The sequence below is a fragment of the Vanessa tameamea genome, chromosome 3, assembly GCF_037043105.1.
Source record: "Vanessa tameamea isolate UH-Manoa-2023 chromosome 3, ilVanTame1 primary haplotype, whole genome shotgun sequence".
Taxonomy (NCBI): domain Eukaryota; kingdom Metazoa; phylum Arthropoda; class Insecta; order Lepidoptera; family Nymphalidae; genus Vanessa; species Vanessa tameamea.
The window spans coordinates 7,589,013-7,607,149 of NC_087311.1; the positions used below are offsets into that span (position 1 = coordinate 7,589,013).

At 32.5% G+C, this 18,137-nt stretch overlaps 3 protein-coding genes across 7 annotated transcripts in view; 1 reads left to right on the top strand and 2 right to left on the bottom strand.

Moving 5' to 3' along the window:
* Ten-a (Tenascin accessory) overlaps positions 1-1,845 on the top strand; it is a 315,700-nt gene extending 313,855 nt beyond the window's left edge. For all 5 annotated transcript variants that reach the window (XM_026635395.2, XM_064217160.1, XM_026635396.2 and 2 more), the window contains 2 exons: positions 20-374; positions 468-1,845. In XM_026635395.2, coding sequence (XP_026491180.2) covers positions 20-374; positions 468-1,459 — 1,347 coding nt within the window. In that variant the 3' untranslated portion in view covers positions 1,460-1,845. The remainder of the gene's footprint in view (positions 1-19; positions 375-467) is intronic.
* Positions 1,846-3,197: 1,352 nt separating this feature from the next.
* LOC113397260 (transcription factor SPT20 homolog-like 1) lies at positions 3,198-15,972 on the bottom strand. Its single transcript, XM_026635538.2, has 18 exons — positions 15,758-15,972; positions 15,416-15,664; positions 14,631-14,786; positions 13,734-13,973; positions 12,770-12,991; positions 12,314-12,466; positions 11,712-12,021; positions 11,246-11,385; positions 11,093-11,181; positions 10,945-11,005; positions 9,360-9,653; positions 9,032-9,157; positions 8,661-8,793; positions 8,344-8,552; positions 7,362-7,529; positions 7,026-7,224; positions 6,585-6,707; positions 3,198-6,069 (listed from the first exon to the last, which is right to left on the bottom strand). Exons 1-18 carry the CDS (start codon positions 15,791-15,793, stop codon positions 5,984-5,986), a joined length of 2,994 nt encoding a protein of 997 aa, XP_026491323.2. The 5' UTR covers positions 15,794-15,972; the 3' UTR covers positions 3,198-5,983.
* Positions 15,973-16,879: 907 nt separating this feature from the next.
* LOC113397184 (signal recognition particle 9 kDa protein) lies at positions 16,880-17,833 on the bottom strand. Its single transcript, XM_026635412.2, has 2 exons — positions 17,540-17,833; positions 16,880-17,001 (listed from the first exon to the last, which is right to left on the bottom strand). Exons 1-2 carry the CDS (start codon positions 17,678-17,680, stop codon positions 16,906-16,908), a joined length of 237 nt encoding a protein of 78 aa, XP_026491197.1. The 5' UTR covers positions 17,681-17,833; the 3' UTR covers positions 16,880-16,905.
* Positions 17,834-18,137: the final 304 nt, after the last annotated feature.

An 18,137-nucleotide genomic window follows, 5' to 3' on the forward strand; every position in this document is an offset into this window, starting at 1 on the left:
ATTTTCTTTTCAATTTTAGGTTGCTCGTCATAAGTATTATATTGCTACTGATCAATGTGGAACTCCAGTAATGGTATTTAATCAATATGGAGAAGGCATTCGCGAAATAATGAGATCACCTTATGGGCATATTGTTTATGACTCGAATCCATACTTATACCTACCCGTAGACTTTTGTGGTGGTCTACTAGATCAAGTTACATCGCTTGTCCACATGGCAAACGGAAAAGTTTATGATCCTCTTATTGGACAATGGATGTCGCCGCTTTGGGAAAATCTTATAGAAAGAATACACAACCCTACTCAGCTACATCTGTATAGATTTAATGGAAATGATCCTATAAATGTGCGACCGCAAAACAAGAAACCAGCAGGTAATTTTTATTTATCTTTACTTGATTTTGAGTATCATAATTTTTACCATTACCCAAAAGTCACAATTCTAATACAATTATTTTGCTCTATAGATCATTTATCTTGGCTGGCCTTACTGGGCTATGATACCAAAAGCTTAGCACCACAACTATACCCAGATGAACTGCCTGGTGGTTCAATATTGCCAAGCATACCTCGCGGTCGCCCGGTTTGGGGCACTGCTCCTGTTGATGGTGGACCAGGAGTTCCTTCTGCTATGTCTTTATTACCGAGCGTCACTATCGAGTCTGGATTTTTATCACATATGTCTAACAAGAGAATAGCTGATTTTAGAAGTCTTTCTATACCAGCTATGTCTGCATTAAAATCCGATGCACTCAACCTTGCACCTAAAAGAATCGGTTCGGATTCGGAACCACCTTTCGGACGCGGTATACTAATATCACGGAACTCACGAGGTCGTGCAGTAGTTACTACTGTACCCTCGGCTAATGCCATTTATAGAGACGTGTACACATCTGTATTCAATCGCTCACATCTATTACCGTTTTCTTTCGTCGTTCACGGGGACCAGCAAGATGTGTTTTACTTTGTAAAAGAGGATACATGGCGTGCAGCTGACGACAAACAACAACTGAAACGTATGCAAGGAAAATTAAACGTCACCTTCCACGAAGTGGCCGAAGGTGGACGATCCTACGCCGACGTTAAGATACACGGACAAACGAGCATTGTAAATCTACGTTACGGTACCAGTGCCGAAAGAGAGAAGCAACGTTTGTTGCACCACGCGCGAGCATCCGCTATTCGAAAAGCTTGGCACCGAGAGCGCGAGGCCTTACGCGCAGGTCTTGGTGGTTCGCTCGACTGGTCGGCGGCGGAGCTGGACGAGATACAGAAGGCGGGATCTGCTACAGGCTACGAGGGCGAGTACGTGCACGACGTGGCGCGCTACCCAGAGCTGGCCGAGGACCCGTACAACGTGCGCTTCGTGAAGAAGCGGTCGGACCGCGCGGAGAGGCGGCGACGGAAGCGCGAAGACTGCCGCGCGCCGTGGTGGCTCGCCTGGGACGACCTCTGCTAGTGACGTGTCGCCATCCATATGCCAAATCGTGTGAATGTAAATCGATGTGTGTGAATGGTGATGGACGATCGTGTGTATGAATGGAATATATTTTGTAAATAGTCTCTATTAATTGTTAATTGTTGATGTATGTATGTACGGTAGATGCGAATCCCTATCGCTGTGTAAATATTAAATTTTAATTTGCAGGGAGAGAATGGACCTTTTGAGAGGACTGATATAAAATAAATGTAATGTATGTAAAAATAAGACGATCTATGTGAATATGAAATTATTTATACTTATTTATCGGTAAAAAGCTTCAATTGTGTCCAATGTTCTTATAAAATTTAGATGAAGACTATTTGAAAGAATAATAAAAAAGCATACTTTTTTAACCAAATCAATGTGTCGTTTTAAATATATCCTTGACCTTTAACTAAACAGACAAAAATAGCATGCCAAAACAAAACATTTTCTGATGGTACTATTTTAAAACATTCCTATTTTTATAATAATACATATTATTCATATGTATATTATTAATAATTCAGAAAAAAAGTGCAAGACAAAATAAGCTAGTATGTACCCTGTACAAGTTAGCTTGATCTATTTGACAGATGTAAATTTTTCTGATCGACATAAATTTGCAATGACGAAAATATTATTTTCTTAATATAATGATTTTAAAAATTGTAAAAATATTAAAATAATACATATAACACAAAAGTCCCTCAAAATTCAAGCGTCATACGAAAATTTTAAGACTTTTTATTGCTTCAAAGTAAAATTTAAATAGGAACACTGAAAATAATAGACGCTTGTACAATGTTACTTCGGTCAGGCGGATCGGACGCGAATAACAGGCAGTAACTGTTACAAATATCGATTACAAAAAATCATTATTAAAGATCATTGTTAAGTTACATAACATAACATAACATAATCAGCCTGTAAATTTCCCACTGCTGGGCTAAGGCCTCCTCTCCCGTTGAGGAGAAGGTATGGAGCATATTCCACCACGCTGCTCCAATGCGGGTTGGTGGAATACACATGTGGCAGAATTTCGTTGAAATTAGACACATGCAGGTTTCCTCACGATGTTTTCCTTCACCGCCGAGCACGATATGAATTATAAACAAATTAAGCACATGTAAATTCAGTGGTGCCTGCCTGGGTTTGAACCCGAAATCATCGGTTAAGATGCACGCGTTCTAACCACTGGGCCATCTCGGCTCAAGTTAAGTTAAGTTATTGTTACGAATCTGGGTCCTTTTGGTTGGGGTCTCTTTGGCTAGAGATTGGGGTCTCTTTAGCTGGTATAACATTTTTTAGAAAAATAAGATAAAAAATTTTTGAATTCTAATTTGAATTACGCAATAATTTATGTCAAGTGCAATAAATAATTTCACACATAATATACCCACACCATCTTGTTCACAGTGAACATTTTGAAACGTTATTTTTTGGACTACTAGATATATTCTGTTTCCAATCACTAGCCCGTCTGTCAAAAAGATCAAGCTAACTTGTACAGGGTATAATTGATTGATACGTACTTCATATTTTAATATTGATTTTTTAATACATTCCTACAATTTAAAAAAAATATATCATCAATATGTTTAACAGAATATCGTTAATTATATCAAAATATTTTAATACAAATATATTTTATATTTGATACAACTATCTAATCAGATTATTTTATTACTTAAGGTGGTTTACAATTCACGCGTATAAATAATAAAACAAAAGCTTGTGTAAAAGTTATTTATTCGAAACGTCAATCTCTGAACAACGTACTCGAGTTAATTTTTACAATATCAATTTATACATAAATCCAAGTCAACGCATTCATATAAATTTTATTATACAACGTCATAAGCGTAACATCGCTTACAACTATCAATTATATTTACAATCTACAATATATCGAAGTACTTATGTTGACACTGGAAACTTTATACAGTTGAGTGACAAAATTGGATTATTTGTATAAAAAATCTTTATTAAAATATATACACAATTTATTATAATATCTTATAATAGACAATTTACATTCGGATAAAGTTTTGAGTTTATTTTATAAAAAGAAAACCCTACATATTGAGCTATATGTCCATAAACAAATGAGATCAACAATACGCACGTTTATTTAGTTACGTTGTAGACATTGCTTTAATATGTTAACAGCAACATTTTCAAACAAATTAACACGTCATACTAATGTCACGTATTGTAATAAAACAACACTATTAACACTTAATGTCGGTATATACAGTGATAGTGTAAAAATATAATTATTCAATAAATTCTTATCTTCCAAGCTTTAATCATTGACATAATATAGTAACTAAATTGTGCGCGTTTTAACAATAAAAATAATGTTTTACATAAATAGTATACTTAAATGTATCTATTTCATTTTTATATTTAGATATTGCCTGCAGTTTTGCTCGTTGACCGTTGTCCTATCAAAGATCAGGTGAGCCAGAAAGGGTTATTCTATATGCGAATAAAAATTAATCCTACAATTATATATTTCTCGAAGAAAGATTCGCATGAATTGTGTTATACAAAAAAAAATATCTTCAACAATTTTATTTCGATAGATTGATCTAGATTGTTTCATGCAATACAAAATTACATTTAACAATATTAATTTAATTTCTTTCTTAAACATTTATGTCGCGACTATCTGTCAGAAATAACAAAACATGGTTGGTCTTGATTGTATAGGAATATGATATTAATTAATATTTATCTATCTCCTGAATAATAAATATCTAAAAGGTGATAATCTAAAATTGGTAAAAACATATTCTTGTGAAACGCCATTTTGTATCACATGAAAAAAAAAATTACATTTGGACATAAAAATATTATGCTATGCTATTTAATTATATCGAACTTTATTAAACCATGTCATAATTACAAATTTAAAATAAACTATTTAATTGACTTTAATACCAATACATATAATACAGAATTAGTTTTAATATATTCGAATTGATCATTCATTCACTATTTACGTCCATTTACTTCCAAGGTCAATATTAAAGCGAAAAACCGTTAAAAGAGAGTCTACGTCTACAAACTCATTTAAATTTTATCCAAAATGCGGTATTCCATTACATTTAGAACATAAGAACAAAATAACTATTTAAGAAATGAATTATTAAATATATAATATTAATTTTAAAAATCATTAAGAATCATTTATTATTTTAAATAATATTGAGTAATATCATATGGTTTTATTAAAATATGTATAGATAATCATATTTTTGATAAACTTGAATAACGGTAGATAGAATTGTGGCCCGATTTGAATAAACCTGTTTTAAATACAAAATCTTCGATGTTTAAATCACAATTAAAATCAGTTACGTCGCTAATAACATTATGAAATCTTACAATATTATCAATCCCTATATAAAGCTAGTATGCCTTAAATTTATACGATTGTAGCATTCAATAGGTACTAATTGAACACATAGCAAAACTTAACATCCGAAGCAACTTTCATTCTTTCAAACTGCCATCCTGTGATGAATTGAGTATATTACATATTTACATATTAATTACATTGTACTTTATTTTAATTACATATAAAGATAAACACAGTTTATTAAAACACCATGTATATATAAAAATCAAATTAGATATCCATGTCATTTTACAGCAAGAATAATAATATATAAAATAAATTGAACGATTAGTGTAAAGAATATTGATGTGAGATATCAAACTGTTTCTATCTTTATATAAAATTGCGCGCGCAGCAACTATAATACTGATTTAGCATAAACCAATAAACATAACAACCCTAACCGCCATCCGTTAAATATTTCATTACATTAAGTACAGTATCTTCAATTTTATTTCAACGTGAAGGCATTTTATTTATGTTAAAATATCAGTATTTACAAACGCAGCGACAATTTTACTATTTCACATAAAAATAACTAATCATTTACAATCGTTACAAACATTTCTAACAAGATATAAAATCTTTTCATTATAGTAATTGGATTTCTCGAATGTTCTACATTTAAATAACGCTTACAATTTAGTCGTTCCTGTCATGATCCAATTAAACACACATTTTATTAAAATCATATCAATTACCTTTATAAATTATTTGTGACTCAAATATATAATAGTATACATACATACATGATTATGATAACGTATATGGCAAAAAAGATGAACTATACGATTATTAACTTTCAGAATTCATTTGAATAAATTGTCTATGAATTTATCAATAAAATTCCGAATTTTCGATAGTGCAACATTACATTAAACCTTTCAGTCTCAGTGGGAAACTCATGGTAACGTTACGTATTTGAGTTTTTAGTAAACGAATATCATTCGAAAGTCCGTTTCTTTCTATATAATATACTCTGCTAGAATCGCATATTGCACGCAGATTAACTTCACTTGGTCACTAAGATAATATACAAATTTCTTCTAATACATGCAAATATTTACACTTAATTTTACTAAATCGGCAGTGATATAGAGTTTTAGCATTTACTATGAACTATCAGGATTTGATTTTCGGCGCACTTGATGGGTATTTAGAGTCTGCGCTTGCGTTTGGGTTATAAATTGCGTGGTACCTGAAATAAAACGATTTTATAATATAATAGTGTTTCTTTCATCGTTATCTGCAAATGTTAACTTGACTTATTTTGATTAAATGGTCAATATTTTGGTACTGTTATAAGTATTCTTTACACCAACAATGGAAACAAAGATTTTATGTCCCTCGTGAGCATGACTGTCATTGACTTCTTAATACTTAAGAGATATTTCTCTAATTGAAAAAATCATGTAGCTGCAACCCAATTTATATCAACAATTGAATCGATCATACATACATACTAACTGTTAGTATACTGTTTAAATTTCCTAAAAATATAATTAGAATGATCCTAATCATATTTTGTTGGACTATTTTCTTAGATCGGAACTGGACATGCTGAGATAGTCTCCGTTCTCCCACCCTCAGACCGGACCCTACTGTCTACCCGTTCCGGAAAAATCGTCAATGAGAGTGCTTCCAACATTTCTACTACTCGAAACCAGGGAATTAAAAGGGTCAGGTGCCATCGCGCGAGCGGCGTGTACGTACCGACGCCGGGTGGCGGCGGCGCGCGGGGCGCGGGGCGCGCGAGGCGCGGCGGGCGCGGCGCGCGCACCACCTGCACGGCGCCGCCGCGCACGCCGCCCTTCACTCCGCCGGACATCAGTTGGGCTGTAATAATAACAGAGATAAATTCAATCGAATAAGAAATGATCATAATTTCTTACCAATGCACCACCAACCGTGGGAGCTAAGATGTTATGTCCCTTGTGCCTGTAGTGACACTGGCTCACTTAAAGCGTTTCACAACAATACTAAGTATTTCTGTTTGGCGGTAGAATATAAGTGGATGGAACCTACGCAGATTATTTTGCACAACTTTAACATAACATGTATACAGACTAATGCGTGTTGATATATGAGTATGTGTTTAAGTTACAAGTAGTTGGGACGTAATAGACTTCTTAGATCATTATAAAAAATACTAACCGATAGGTAACGATAGCACCGAAGGTTGATTAGTGAGTACAACGGAAGTAGTGGGCGGAACTGACACCAATAGCCCGCTCGACGAACCGGAGACATTCAACGACAGAGATATGGGTGCCGAAAGTCCCGGTATTTGTACTTGAACGTTCTGTAAGCCCTGGATACTTTGTAAACCTTGCAGCGATGTTAAACTGAGACCCTGGAATAATAAAACATTTATCTATGATTTTTTTATATTACGTTATTATTTTTAACAAAGCCTTATTATATAACACGCTTTGTGTGTAATTTCCACACATGGAAAGGTGCGATTCATATCGTTACGACTATGGTTACCTGTAAATGGCACACAGGTTGCGGTTGCGGTTGTGGTTGCGGCTGCGGTTGTGGCTGCGGTTGCGAAGGGGGCGTGGCTGCGGGTTCTGGACCCATAAGTCGTTCTAACAAAGCGCTCTCACTGCTTGAAACGTTCGTGGAATCATTTTCACGGGTGTAGCTCATGACCTTGAAATTCAACATAAACATGTAACAATACTTCTAGTTCGTTGTTTGTATCACTTCTTCATCAGATATATTAAGTTTAAGGTTTATGAATAACCTCACAGAGTGTTACCACCGATTGGAGATTGCAGAGGTCTTACCTGAAAATCGAATTCAAAACCCGGACAAGAATCACCTAATCCGTGATTATAATACATCCGTTACTCCTTGGTATAACAATTGTCGTAAGCAGATGGTTGAATGTCTCGGATAAAATTCTATCACATGTAAATTCACCAACCCACAGTGGCTCAGAGTCCGCTAATAAGGAAAACACTCAGCCATGGCCCAGAAATAAAACATAATTGTAAACGTGGTTACAACTACTATATACAATATGTGCGTGAATTAGCTAATTTATTTTATTTCTAGTACCTTATTTTATTGATAATCATAAACTTCGAGTTATTTTTGTTTCTTGGCTACATATTATAAATAAAAAAAAAAAAAAAACTAGCAAAGACTAGCAAACTGACCACCTGATGATGGTCACTATCGATCACAGCGCTGGATCAACTGAATCATTCATCCTTCAACCCGTAACGAGACAACACAAAGTAGTATTTTAAAACAGAACCGCCGAAATATACTCATAAAAAATATAGTTATTTTTTAATAGATTTTATGTAAATTTACAACTGTAAGATTAATATAAAAACAGGATGTCTGTTTATCTATAAATCATGGCTCAAGTTCGGTATTGTTTTGAAGTGTCATGGCGGTGGGCGCACAGTTGAGCAGGTTCGGGATCGCGTAGGGCTCCGGTAAGGAGGAGTACCTGCGTGTAGGTGGGCGCGGTGTGCGCGGCGCTGGAGGCGAGCAGGCGCGCGCCGGCGATGGACACGGTGTGCGACAGCAGCTTGTGCGAGTCCAGCGCGTCGGCGCCCGCGTGCGTCATGGCGGCCGGCGCGCTGTTCAGCAGGTTCAGGATCGTGGCGTTGCTGCTCGCCGTGCTCACTACCGCCTTCGCTGCGTTCTGACTTGCCGCTGCGGACAAACATATGGCTTTAGCTATGTTTAAAATACAAAAAATAAATCGGTATTATTAATTATCATTATAAGTGCAATTAAATATTGATATATAATTAATATCACCTTGTTGAAACTGTTGGGCAGAATTCATTAGACTGGTGACGAGCGCGTTTATGGCCGGATTTGTTGATCTTGGTTTTGTTATTGTGGCTTTTTGCTGTGTCGTTGTTGTATTAGTGTATTGTATACTCTGAACCTGAAAAAAATATATAATAACACTGAATGTCGTCAATTTATAATTAATTATTTAAGGCATCGTGTTTCAATTACTCTTAAATGGCTTCTTAACAATAATAAAAAAAATCTACGTAATGATTCGAAATCTGAAATTCCCAGCTAAGATCCACGGGTTATTTGCACTGAACTACCTCAGCTCTTCAAAACGCCACAAGCTTATTCATTTATGAAACAAAAAACGGTTATAATTAGCATACCTGTGATGTTCCAGCAGAAGACATAAGCGGATGTTGTATGTGTATGATGGCGGATTGCATCTTTTGAGGATTGAGTGGTTGTGGTGGATTAGTTAGCTGCTGCGCTAGTAATTGGTTTGTTGAAGCCTGAAAAAGACATTAAAAATATTTTAATATTTTTTAATATACTATAGTACCAATATAGTAAAAACATCAGAAAAATACATATACGAGATTTATCCAATATTTATGTAAAAGCTTTTGCGCAATCCTTGTAGTCAAGATCAAGTCAACGATCAAATTTGTTTTGTTATGGAGATAACTGAAATAAAAAAAAATGCAATCATACCTGTGGAGACAACCGCGGTGTAGTAGGTGATGGCTGCTGTTTCAAGGCCGTCTCAACAGCAACATTTGCCGCAACATTAACAACGTTGCCCATGGTACCTACAGCCCCCACTGTACCCACGGTGCCCACGGTGCCCACTGTGCCCACTGTGCCTACCGCGCCCACTGTGCCTACTGCTCCCGCTGTGCCGACTGTGCCCACGTTTCCTACAGACCCCACTGTTCCCACGGTTCCCACAACTGTACCAACTGCAGTAACATTTCCAACGTTACCAACTTGCTGCAGTTGAGCTTGCTATTAAAAAGTAAAAGAAATATACATTTTTATATACAATTAAATAATCAAGTTTGTAACAAAAACTATTGTAAACTTCATTGTTTTTATAAACGGTATTAAATTATGTATTATTGAAAAGAATAAAATGATGGTACTCAATCAAATATATAGGTTGCTTAGTTAAGAAAGTTTAATTTAAATATACATATTTATAAACCTATTTCAATTGTATTGAGTTATGTACATCAATTTAGATAACTTTTGCCTGCCTGGGTAGGTATCAGATTACCTAACATATCAGATTTTATACCGCAAAACAGCTAAACTTAGTATTGTGATGTTCTGGTTTGAAGGGTGAGTGAGAGAATGTAACTTAATCACACAAGAGACAACATCTTGTTCCCAAGCTTGATGGCACATTGGCAATTTAACAAATGGTCAATAATTTTTAGTTATTTAATGTCTATAGGGTGTAGTGACATACTATCAGATTCTCTATTTGCCAAACTCTTATTTTTTATCAAAACAAATAAGTATAAAAAGCTTTTTACGTCTCTAACTTTGTTTTGCTGTAACTGGCTGCATTTTGATGAAGTAATAATATAATGGCAATATAATGGCATGGTCACTTAACCACAAGATATATGTGCCATAAATGAACATACGGCAAAAGAGCAGGTTAAAATCCTACAGTTTTACAAGTCCACAATCTTTTGAGAATGACTTATAGTTAACCTCCTTATAAAATTTATTCCCATGAGTTAAACTAAAAAAAATTCTGATCCAAAAAATTTAAATGTATTCTATATTAAAAATATTGGTCATCTCATTTCTCTAAATACAAATTATGTTTTATACAAAAATCATACAAAATATCACAGAATAAAAAATACTTGTGTTGTGTTGTTGTGCTGTAAACTGACTTTTTAAATGGCAATAAACAAACCACTGGATCAAAGATTAATGATCACAAAAGGTCTTTAGTACGTAATTGTCGTTATATTCGTAAGAAGCAAGTGAAGGACAATGACATTCCTATCTAAGTGATGTCTTACGACTGGGCAAAGTCCTTGCCTTTGAAGAAATATGGTTTTCTTTATCACACTTCAGTGTCTCTTGGGCAATATATGAATTTCGTCTGATCACCATGAATTATAAAAACACATATAATGACAATTATTATTATACATTATTAGTGTTTGCCTAGTTGAAGCTAACAGAGAAACTGTTTCATTAATTTAAAATCTGTTGTATTCATTAAGAATTTTATATCATTGCTTCATTCATAATGAAATATTCCAATACTTACCAATATAGGCAGCTGTCTTGCATTTGTATGAGCATTGGGAGTCGCGGCTATTGCAGAGGTTCTGTAAAAACAGGTGTTTTATATAAATATGTATTTACAAATTAAAATGTAATTGTAAATAAAGTCTGTGTCTATGAACGAAACTCACACTACTGGAACCGTGGTTGCATGTGTTTGTACTGTGGAATTGCTCGCTTGTGCAGATCTCTGCTGTTGTAGTAGTAACTGTTGCCCCTGCTAATATACAATCAATTAAAATTTATATGATTAAATTTTGAATATTACTTATTGAAATAGTTACCATTTCTCTCATGCCTCCAGTGAATGAAACTCTCGGTAGTTGTCCAGGAACAATATGTTTTATCCGAACAGATTTTCTTCCTTCTTCCGTGAATATTTCCGTGAATTGCTGTATATATTTATTCGCCTGCAGTCGTGAACCTGGAATAAAATATCTCTAACTACTTTAAAAGTTACCTAAATATAGGAGTCTAACTATGAAAAAGTGTAAAAGTGACCTTAACCACTTTAATAGTGAAAATGAATTATGTATGACCAGTTGACGGCCGCGGCTTCGCTCGCGCTTAAGTTATTCGGCGTGGAAAGAACGACGTCCATCTTCGGGGTTCAAGCTTGCTTCACTTTAAATTACTTTCGCAATTATAATATTAGGATAGATTAACTAATTACAAAAAATGTAAGAACTATTATCGATGATAACTAATTACTTAAATATTTATTTATTATTTGATTTTCCAAAAACTCACCTAAAGTAAATCTACACGCCGCACCATTTCTCTCCCCTTCCACGTGGTCTCTATCCACATACAATTCTCCTAGGAACTCTTGGTCGGACGGTCGTTGTAATATCGACAGCTTGATATGGAAGAAGCCCGCGCCGGCGTGCGGGGACGTCTTCTCCGTCTCCAGGATGTACTCCTCGACGAGCTGCGGCAGGCAGTCGGGCGTGGGCCGCGGCCGCTCGTAGGCGCGCGCCAGGCGCAGCGGGCCGCTCGGCTCGGACGGCAGCGCCAGGGGCAAGGGCTCCATTTTCGGTGGCTCTATCGGCTTGAACACCTGTGCCAAGAATTTAAATGTTGTGCACTTTATTCTATAGTAAAGATTTTTATCCGAAACATGCAGGTTTTATTCACGGTATTTTTCTTCAGCATCAAAAACGAGATTAATTATGAACACAAATTAAGGTCATGAAAATTGACTGGTCCTTGCTGGGACACACAATCATCAGTTGACGATTCACGTGATCTAAACACTGAGCCGTGTCTGCCGTTTTTTCTACTTATATATGTTTTTGCTTTATTAACTATTTTACTTGAAGCAAGGAAATTTATTTTTAAGTAACGTTTACCTCTGGTGGTTTCTTAGGGAACTTTGATGTGAGTCGTGTATGAGGAACTGATTGCCTACTATTCTTTGCTCTTTGACGATGTATTAATTCCAGCAGCTCTAGTCCATGGAAATGAGTAAATTGGTCCAATTTCCTTTTCCTATTAACAGCCACCTGTAATGAGAAAACAGTGCATAGACGACAGCCTCCATTAAGAATATTAAACAAGGATATCATCTATTGGCTTTTAAGTTGCCAATAAGCTTAGTAGCTGTTCTAATAATAAAATATATATATTATATTATTATAAATACTATTATATAAAAGTGTATAAATTTTATTTAAAAAAATATTAAAAGGTTACTCTATTGTATTAATGGTTTTTCTTTTCTTTTTGAGTATATATTCAAATTTTTACGTTTCTATTTACTAAAAATCAAATCAAACAACTACGAACACATTACAGTACTACCCTACCTGCGAAAATCTTTTCGCTTGCCGTCGAATCCGCGGCGTGTTGAACAATCGCGGAGCAGCGTGCAGACGCGCAGCCAGCAGGCCGACCGCGGGTCTCGGCTCCAGGCACAGGGGCGGAGCAGCCGCGTGCACCAGCGCCGCCTCCACGGCTTCCAGCGCGCCGCGCTCCTCGCCCGCCCATCCGCAACGACCCCCAATACACATGGCGTCCGTTATTATGCTCTGTAAACGATGTATCAATATTTTGTCTTGATGTTGTGATGTAGCTGAGTATTACGTTAAGTGTCTGTCGGAGAGGTTGCATGGAAGAGATCGCTGTATACGATAAGGCCGCCGATTCACACTTTTAATATCTTGTTTATCAATTGCTATAATATTTTATGTATTTGTTTGCAGTCTATTTATAAACAAAAATATCTGATGAAATATGTAATTTTTTTTAATGTATTTTATATGTATGTATTTCACCAATAAATCTATTTAAAATAAAAAAAATATATTGTTAGATTACATATATGACAAAATGACCTTGGAGTTAATATTTGTTGAATTTCATACAGGACAGATACAATTAATTGTATATGAATATTGCTTCTATATGAATGATGAAGAGTAACCAATGAAGTTACATTAAATTAACCCCTATAAAGTGACAATTTAAGTGCTTTTAATAGCCTATTTAAATAAAGTATATTTTGTTTTAGTAATGGTTTTATTTTTTTATATTACCATAAGAATTATTTCAATCGTCCAGATAATTACTTTAAGAAAGAAATAGTTGCATTGATTAAGTTTAGTCTAAGATAGTGCAGGTGTTACTGTATGCAATCTCTGAACTTAATAGATAGGATAGCAAATTTCTTACCACAGAAGTGTAAGCAATAATAATTAACCATTACAAACAATATAAGTCTGAACTATCATACTAGTAATATTAATTTTAATAAAATAACAATAACAATACCTGATTTGTCGGTCTTAAGAGTACATGATGTGTATCACATACAAAACTAGGATATGCCTGCCGATAGTCTCTTATTTGGGCTATAATGCAACCAGAATAAAAGAGACAAGAGTGTTCAGCCTCGAGAAGGTCTAGGAGCACTACAGGTAATTCTTCATTATCTATGTAACTCAATAGCTCTTCCTCTTCATATGGCCACCTTGGAGTTTCAATTAATGTTTCATCTTGACTTGATGATGCCTACAAAAGTTATATTGGGTTTAGTCTACCAAAAAATATTATAAATTTCTTATATATCAATTGTACATTTACAAATGAATATTAAAATATAATGTTTTTGTACTAAGCAATTGTCAATGTTTTAAATACTACGTACGACTGTAAAAACATATTGACAGCTTGATGTAAGGTATATTTTTAATTCAAGCTGCATTCAAGTCATACTGAAATAAATCACTACATATTTTCTTGTATGATACTTTAATATCATTATAATAAAATATAAGAGGAGTGGAGGGTGGGCTGGTTCATTGCCCAGAGGATAGGAATTGCGATTCAACTGGGAAATGCTGCTAGCATTCTTGCCATCATTCCACATGGTCATGATTTGTACAGTAACAATTTTTAATTTTTATTTGTATATAATTAAGACTCTAATGAATATAATTTTTTTATTAAAATATGTTGTATTAACTGTATGATATTTGACATTCCCCAAATATTTCCATATAAGCTTGCCTATTCATTGTATATTTTACAATTCCATTTTTAAATAATTAGTCTGTCGTTTTTATCACATGATCATAGTATAAACTAGAATTGTGATAGTGGAAATATCAATTGAACTATTTACAGTAAAATTAGGATTTAAAAAATAATATTTTCTTTTTTACTTACATTTGCATCTGGAGGTTGAATGAGCTGAGTGTTTCCATTTACTTTTAAAGAAAGGGAGTAACCTTTGTTGCCTGGATATAAATTAATTATTAATGTGTTTAGATTGTATGTTGCCAACAACTTTTCCAATAGATACGAAGTAGTCTTTAACCCTTGCTGTAATTAAAAACACATAAATTAAGTGAATTTTTATATTACAATTTTTTAACCTGAATGTAATGTATTTTGTACCTATATTACTAGACATATTATTATTACAAAAAATATATTTTTAACTATGGCATACATTGAAAAGAATAATAAAACAGTACTCAAGCTTTAACACATTTTCTATAATAATGTTTTAACGGAATAACTTAAGAGTATATATAGAGAAAAAAAAACACAAAGGTAAATAATCAATGGTACTTAACATTTAAATACATCATATATATCTTAATCTATATATGATTATTTAAATAATAAATTAAAGATCTAAGCACATTCTTAAAATAAAACTAAGCAACAAAATGAATATACAAAGCTATAAGAGTAATGTTGTAATAATCTCTGATTGAAATAGCTATAAAGAATTTTAATATAAAATTTTAATATGTCCATAGATACTACACATTACTAAAAAATTGGACCTATATTAAGCACTCAACAGTGCTTTTTAAATTCCAAATGAAATATCTAAATTGAATGGTAAAACTTTTCTTAGATAAATAAAAACAACATAAATTCACAAACTTATATATTGAACTTGTATTTATGATATTATATTATTTAATAAAAAAACTCACATAGTTAGCCTGTGAAGATTCATCTCTACTGAGCTCATTGTATAGTTCATGAAGGTTTTTGAATAGATCAAACTTTTCTGCACTTTTGCCCGCTGAACTGACGGAATTTCTTTGAAACTTCATTCTAGAGTCATCAACAGATTCTGCTAGATGCATCTTTTCAAGAGTCCAAGTCATTTTATGATCTGAGGCACCACTGTCAAAGTGTGTTAGATTTGTATTCACATGTTTAGCCCGGTTAAGTATTACCTGAAATTAAAATAATAAGTTATAATTTGCAATTGTTAAAATCAGTTATTGCTTTACTGAAGAAATTATTTGCAAAATTATTGTAACACTTACCTCTGCTTCCAATGCCGCGTGAATTAAACCATCCATAATGTCATTAATTAAAAAGAAATACGTAAGTGGCAGTTACGTTTTTAAATATATTATTTCATTTTAGCAGTTTAGACTTGAGTATTAAGTCATGATTTATTGAAAACTAATACGCTTTATTTATGTTTCACATTGCATGACAGTAAAATAACATGTCCAATGTCCATCAACATTTTTGACAGTTCTGTGTACTGTCGAAAATTGATAGCAATAGTGATTGACTGATTGCTATTATCAGCATGAGTTTACCGATTTTTTTACCGTAATTTTAGACGAATTCATCAAAATATTCAAAAAAATTAATATTTGAAAAGAATTTATTTAAACCAAAAAGTTCAAGAATTAAGCCATATTATATTGAATACCAAAGAAGATTAAAATTTAATATATTTTAAATTAAAAACTTGTAGTACTTTTTTATAATAAAATCGGTATAATAAAATCCAATCGGTTTCAATAAATTTACTTATAATTATACATACATGTACAACATTAATGTCTATAACAACTTTAAATTATCAATTATTATGAATAAACCAATAAAATCAATATTAATCTTCACTACCTTATTTCAGTACAAAAAATATTTAATTTATTACTTGGAAAAAAAAAAACAATATTGCAATATTTGATTAATAATAATTCATCGGCTATAATAATTATTTGTGATATGCTATCGAAAAATTATTTTAGAATTTTAATTTCGAGTAATTATAAATAAACGAATTCAAATGAAATAAATGTGATAACCGGGTATAAAAAAATGTATTAAATATATTAATGTCTAAATTATTGTTGCCAGTCCTTTCTATTTTGTCTTTTTAACAGTTAATATTTGTTGATGTAAAGTGTTTTTACTCATCTATAAGTTATATAATAATACTATTTCGTAGCTTTTACTTTAAATTTAAATTAGGTAATAATATATAAAATCTAAATATAGTATAAGGTAATACAACAATTATAATATAAAAGAGTAAGAAACAAGAATATATTAGGTTTTTCTCTCCCATGGGATTTAACAGTATTATACAAACAGTTTATTTAATATATAAAGGATAAAGGAAGGTATAAAATGACAAGCGATTAAAATAAACAATTTATTAACATTATTAATTATCATTTGAGGCCATGTGTCTTATTAAATTTGATATAAACATATCAATTTTTCTTACATCTTGTTGGACTTCTGTTTTGTATTGAAGGCACTGAAAAATTTAATAAGAAATTAGTGTTAATGACACTTTAGAACTTGAAATATAATTATTTTGAACTATTATATTGTAAATTGTTGGAATGGATATATATTACAGTAACATAACTTTATCATAGGATATAGATTATAATTTATTCAATTAATCATACAATTTGATTGAGGTGGTCAATTTCTCAGGATATTATTTTTAAAAGTATAATCGTAAAAACAACAGTTTAAAGTTAGGTATCAATATCACAATTCCCCATAATATACTATAACCATTCAATGAGAACCTACACATATATATATTATAAATTAATTAAAAATATGTCATTAAGGTCTTTAAGGTATTGTTGTTAATTAATCAATATTCATGAAATAATTCATTTTGAAATTAATTTTTAATTTACTTAATTACTTATTGCGAAAGTGAGGTAAAGTTCCACTATCTTGTGGAATTTTAAAGAATTAAGTAGATTTATATATAAAAAAATTACAATGTGAAAATTTTATTTTAGCATATTGTTATATGTGATGATGTAATTTACCTTTTTGTTGTCGGTGATTTTTACTAAAAATACCCCTTTTGAATGAGAATATTTAATACTGTAACGTGTATTTAAAGGATCTCTCAAATATAACATCTCGGCAGATTTTTCAAATTCTTCCCAATTCGGTATGAAAGTCATTGTAAATTAATAAGATATATATCACTATAATATTGTAAATTGGTATTATGTTTAAATGAAGATGGGTAGATTCAGAAAATACAGTTTTTTTATATTTATAATAACTACAATATTTCGTGAAATCTTTTCAACTTACATGCCAAATGTCATGAGCCAAAAAACATACAATTGTCAATTGACATTAAGTTGCCAACGTCAATTCTAGTCAATTCAATTTACCCAGTTTTTTTATACATTTACTTTCTTCAAATAATTATAATAAATAAGAATTAAAAATGGGGTAAATTATAAACATATAACTATATTAGTAATAAAAACGATTATATAGAAAATTTTGCTTTTGATCAATGTATGATGAAACCAAACAAAATATTTTTAAAGAAAGTGAGGATTCAATCACAGCTACATCTACCTGAATTATTTATACATATTTATTATTTACATATATTTTTGCTTA

What these genes read in the sequence shown, in the direction of transcription:
- LOC113397260 (XM_026635538.2), bottom strand. Translation starts at nt 15,793, where the DNA reads ATGGATGGTTTAATTCACGCGGCATTGGAAGCAGAG. An exon ending in GGCGTGTAGATTTACTTTAG is followed by an intron (nt 11,386 to 11,711) that starts GTGAGTTTTTGG and finishes ATTTTATTCCAG; the next exon opens with GTTCACGACTGCAGGCGAAT. An exon ending in CTGGAGGCATGAGAGAAATG is followed by an intron (nt 11,182 to 11,245) that starts GTAACTATTTCA and finishes ATTGTATATTAG; the next exon opens with CAGGGGCAACAGTTACTACT.
- LOC113397184 (XM_026635412.2), bottom strand. Translation starts at nt 17,680, where the DNA reads ATGACTTTCATACCGAATTGGGAAGAATTTGAAAAATCTGCCGAGATG. An exon ending in AAATCACCGACAACAAAAAG is followed by an intron (nt 17,002 to 17,539) that starts GTAAATTACATC and finishes TAAATTTTTCAG; the next exon opens with TGCCTTCAATACAAAACAGA.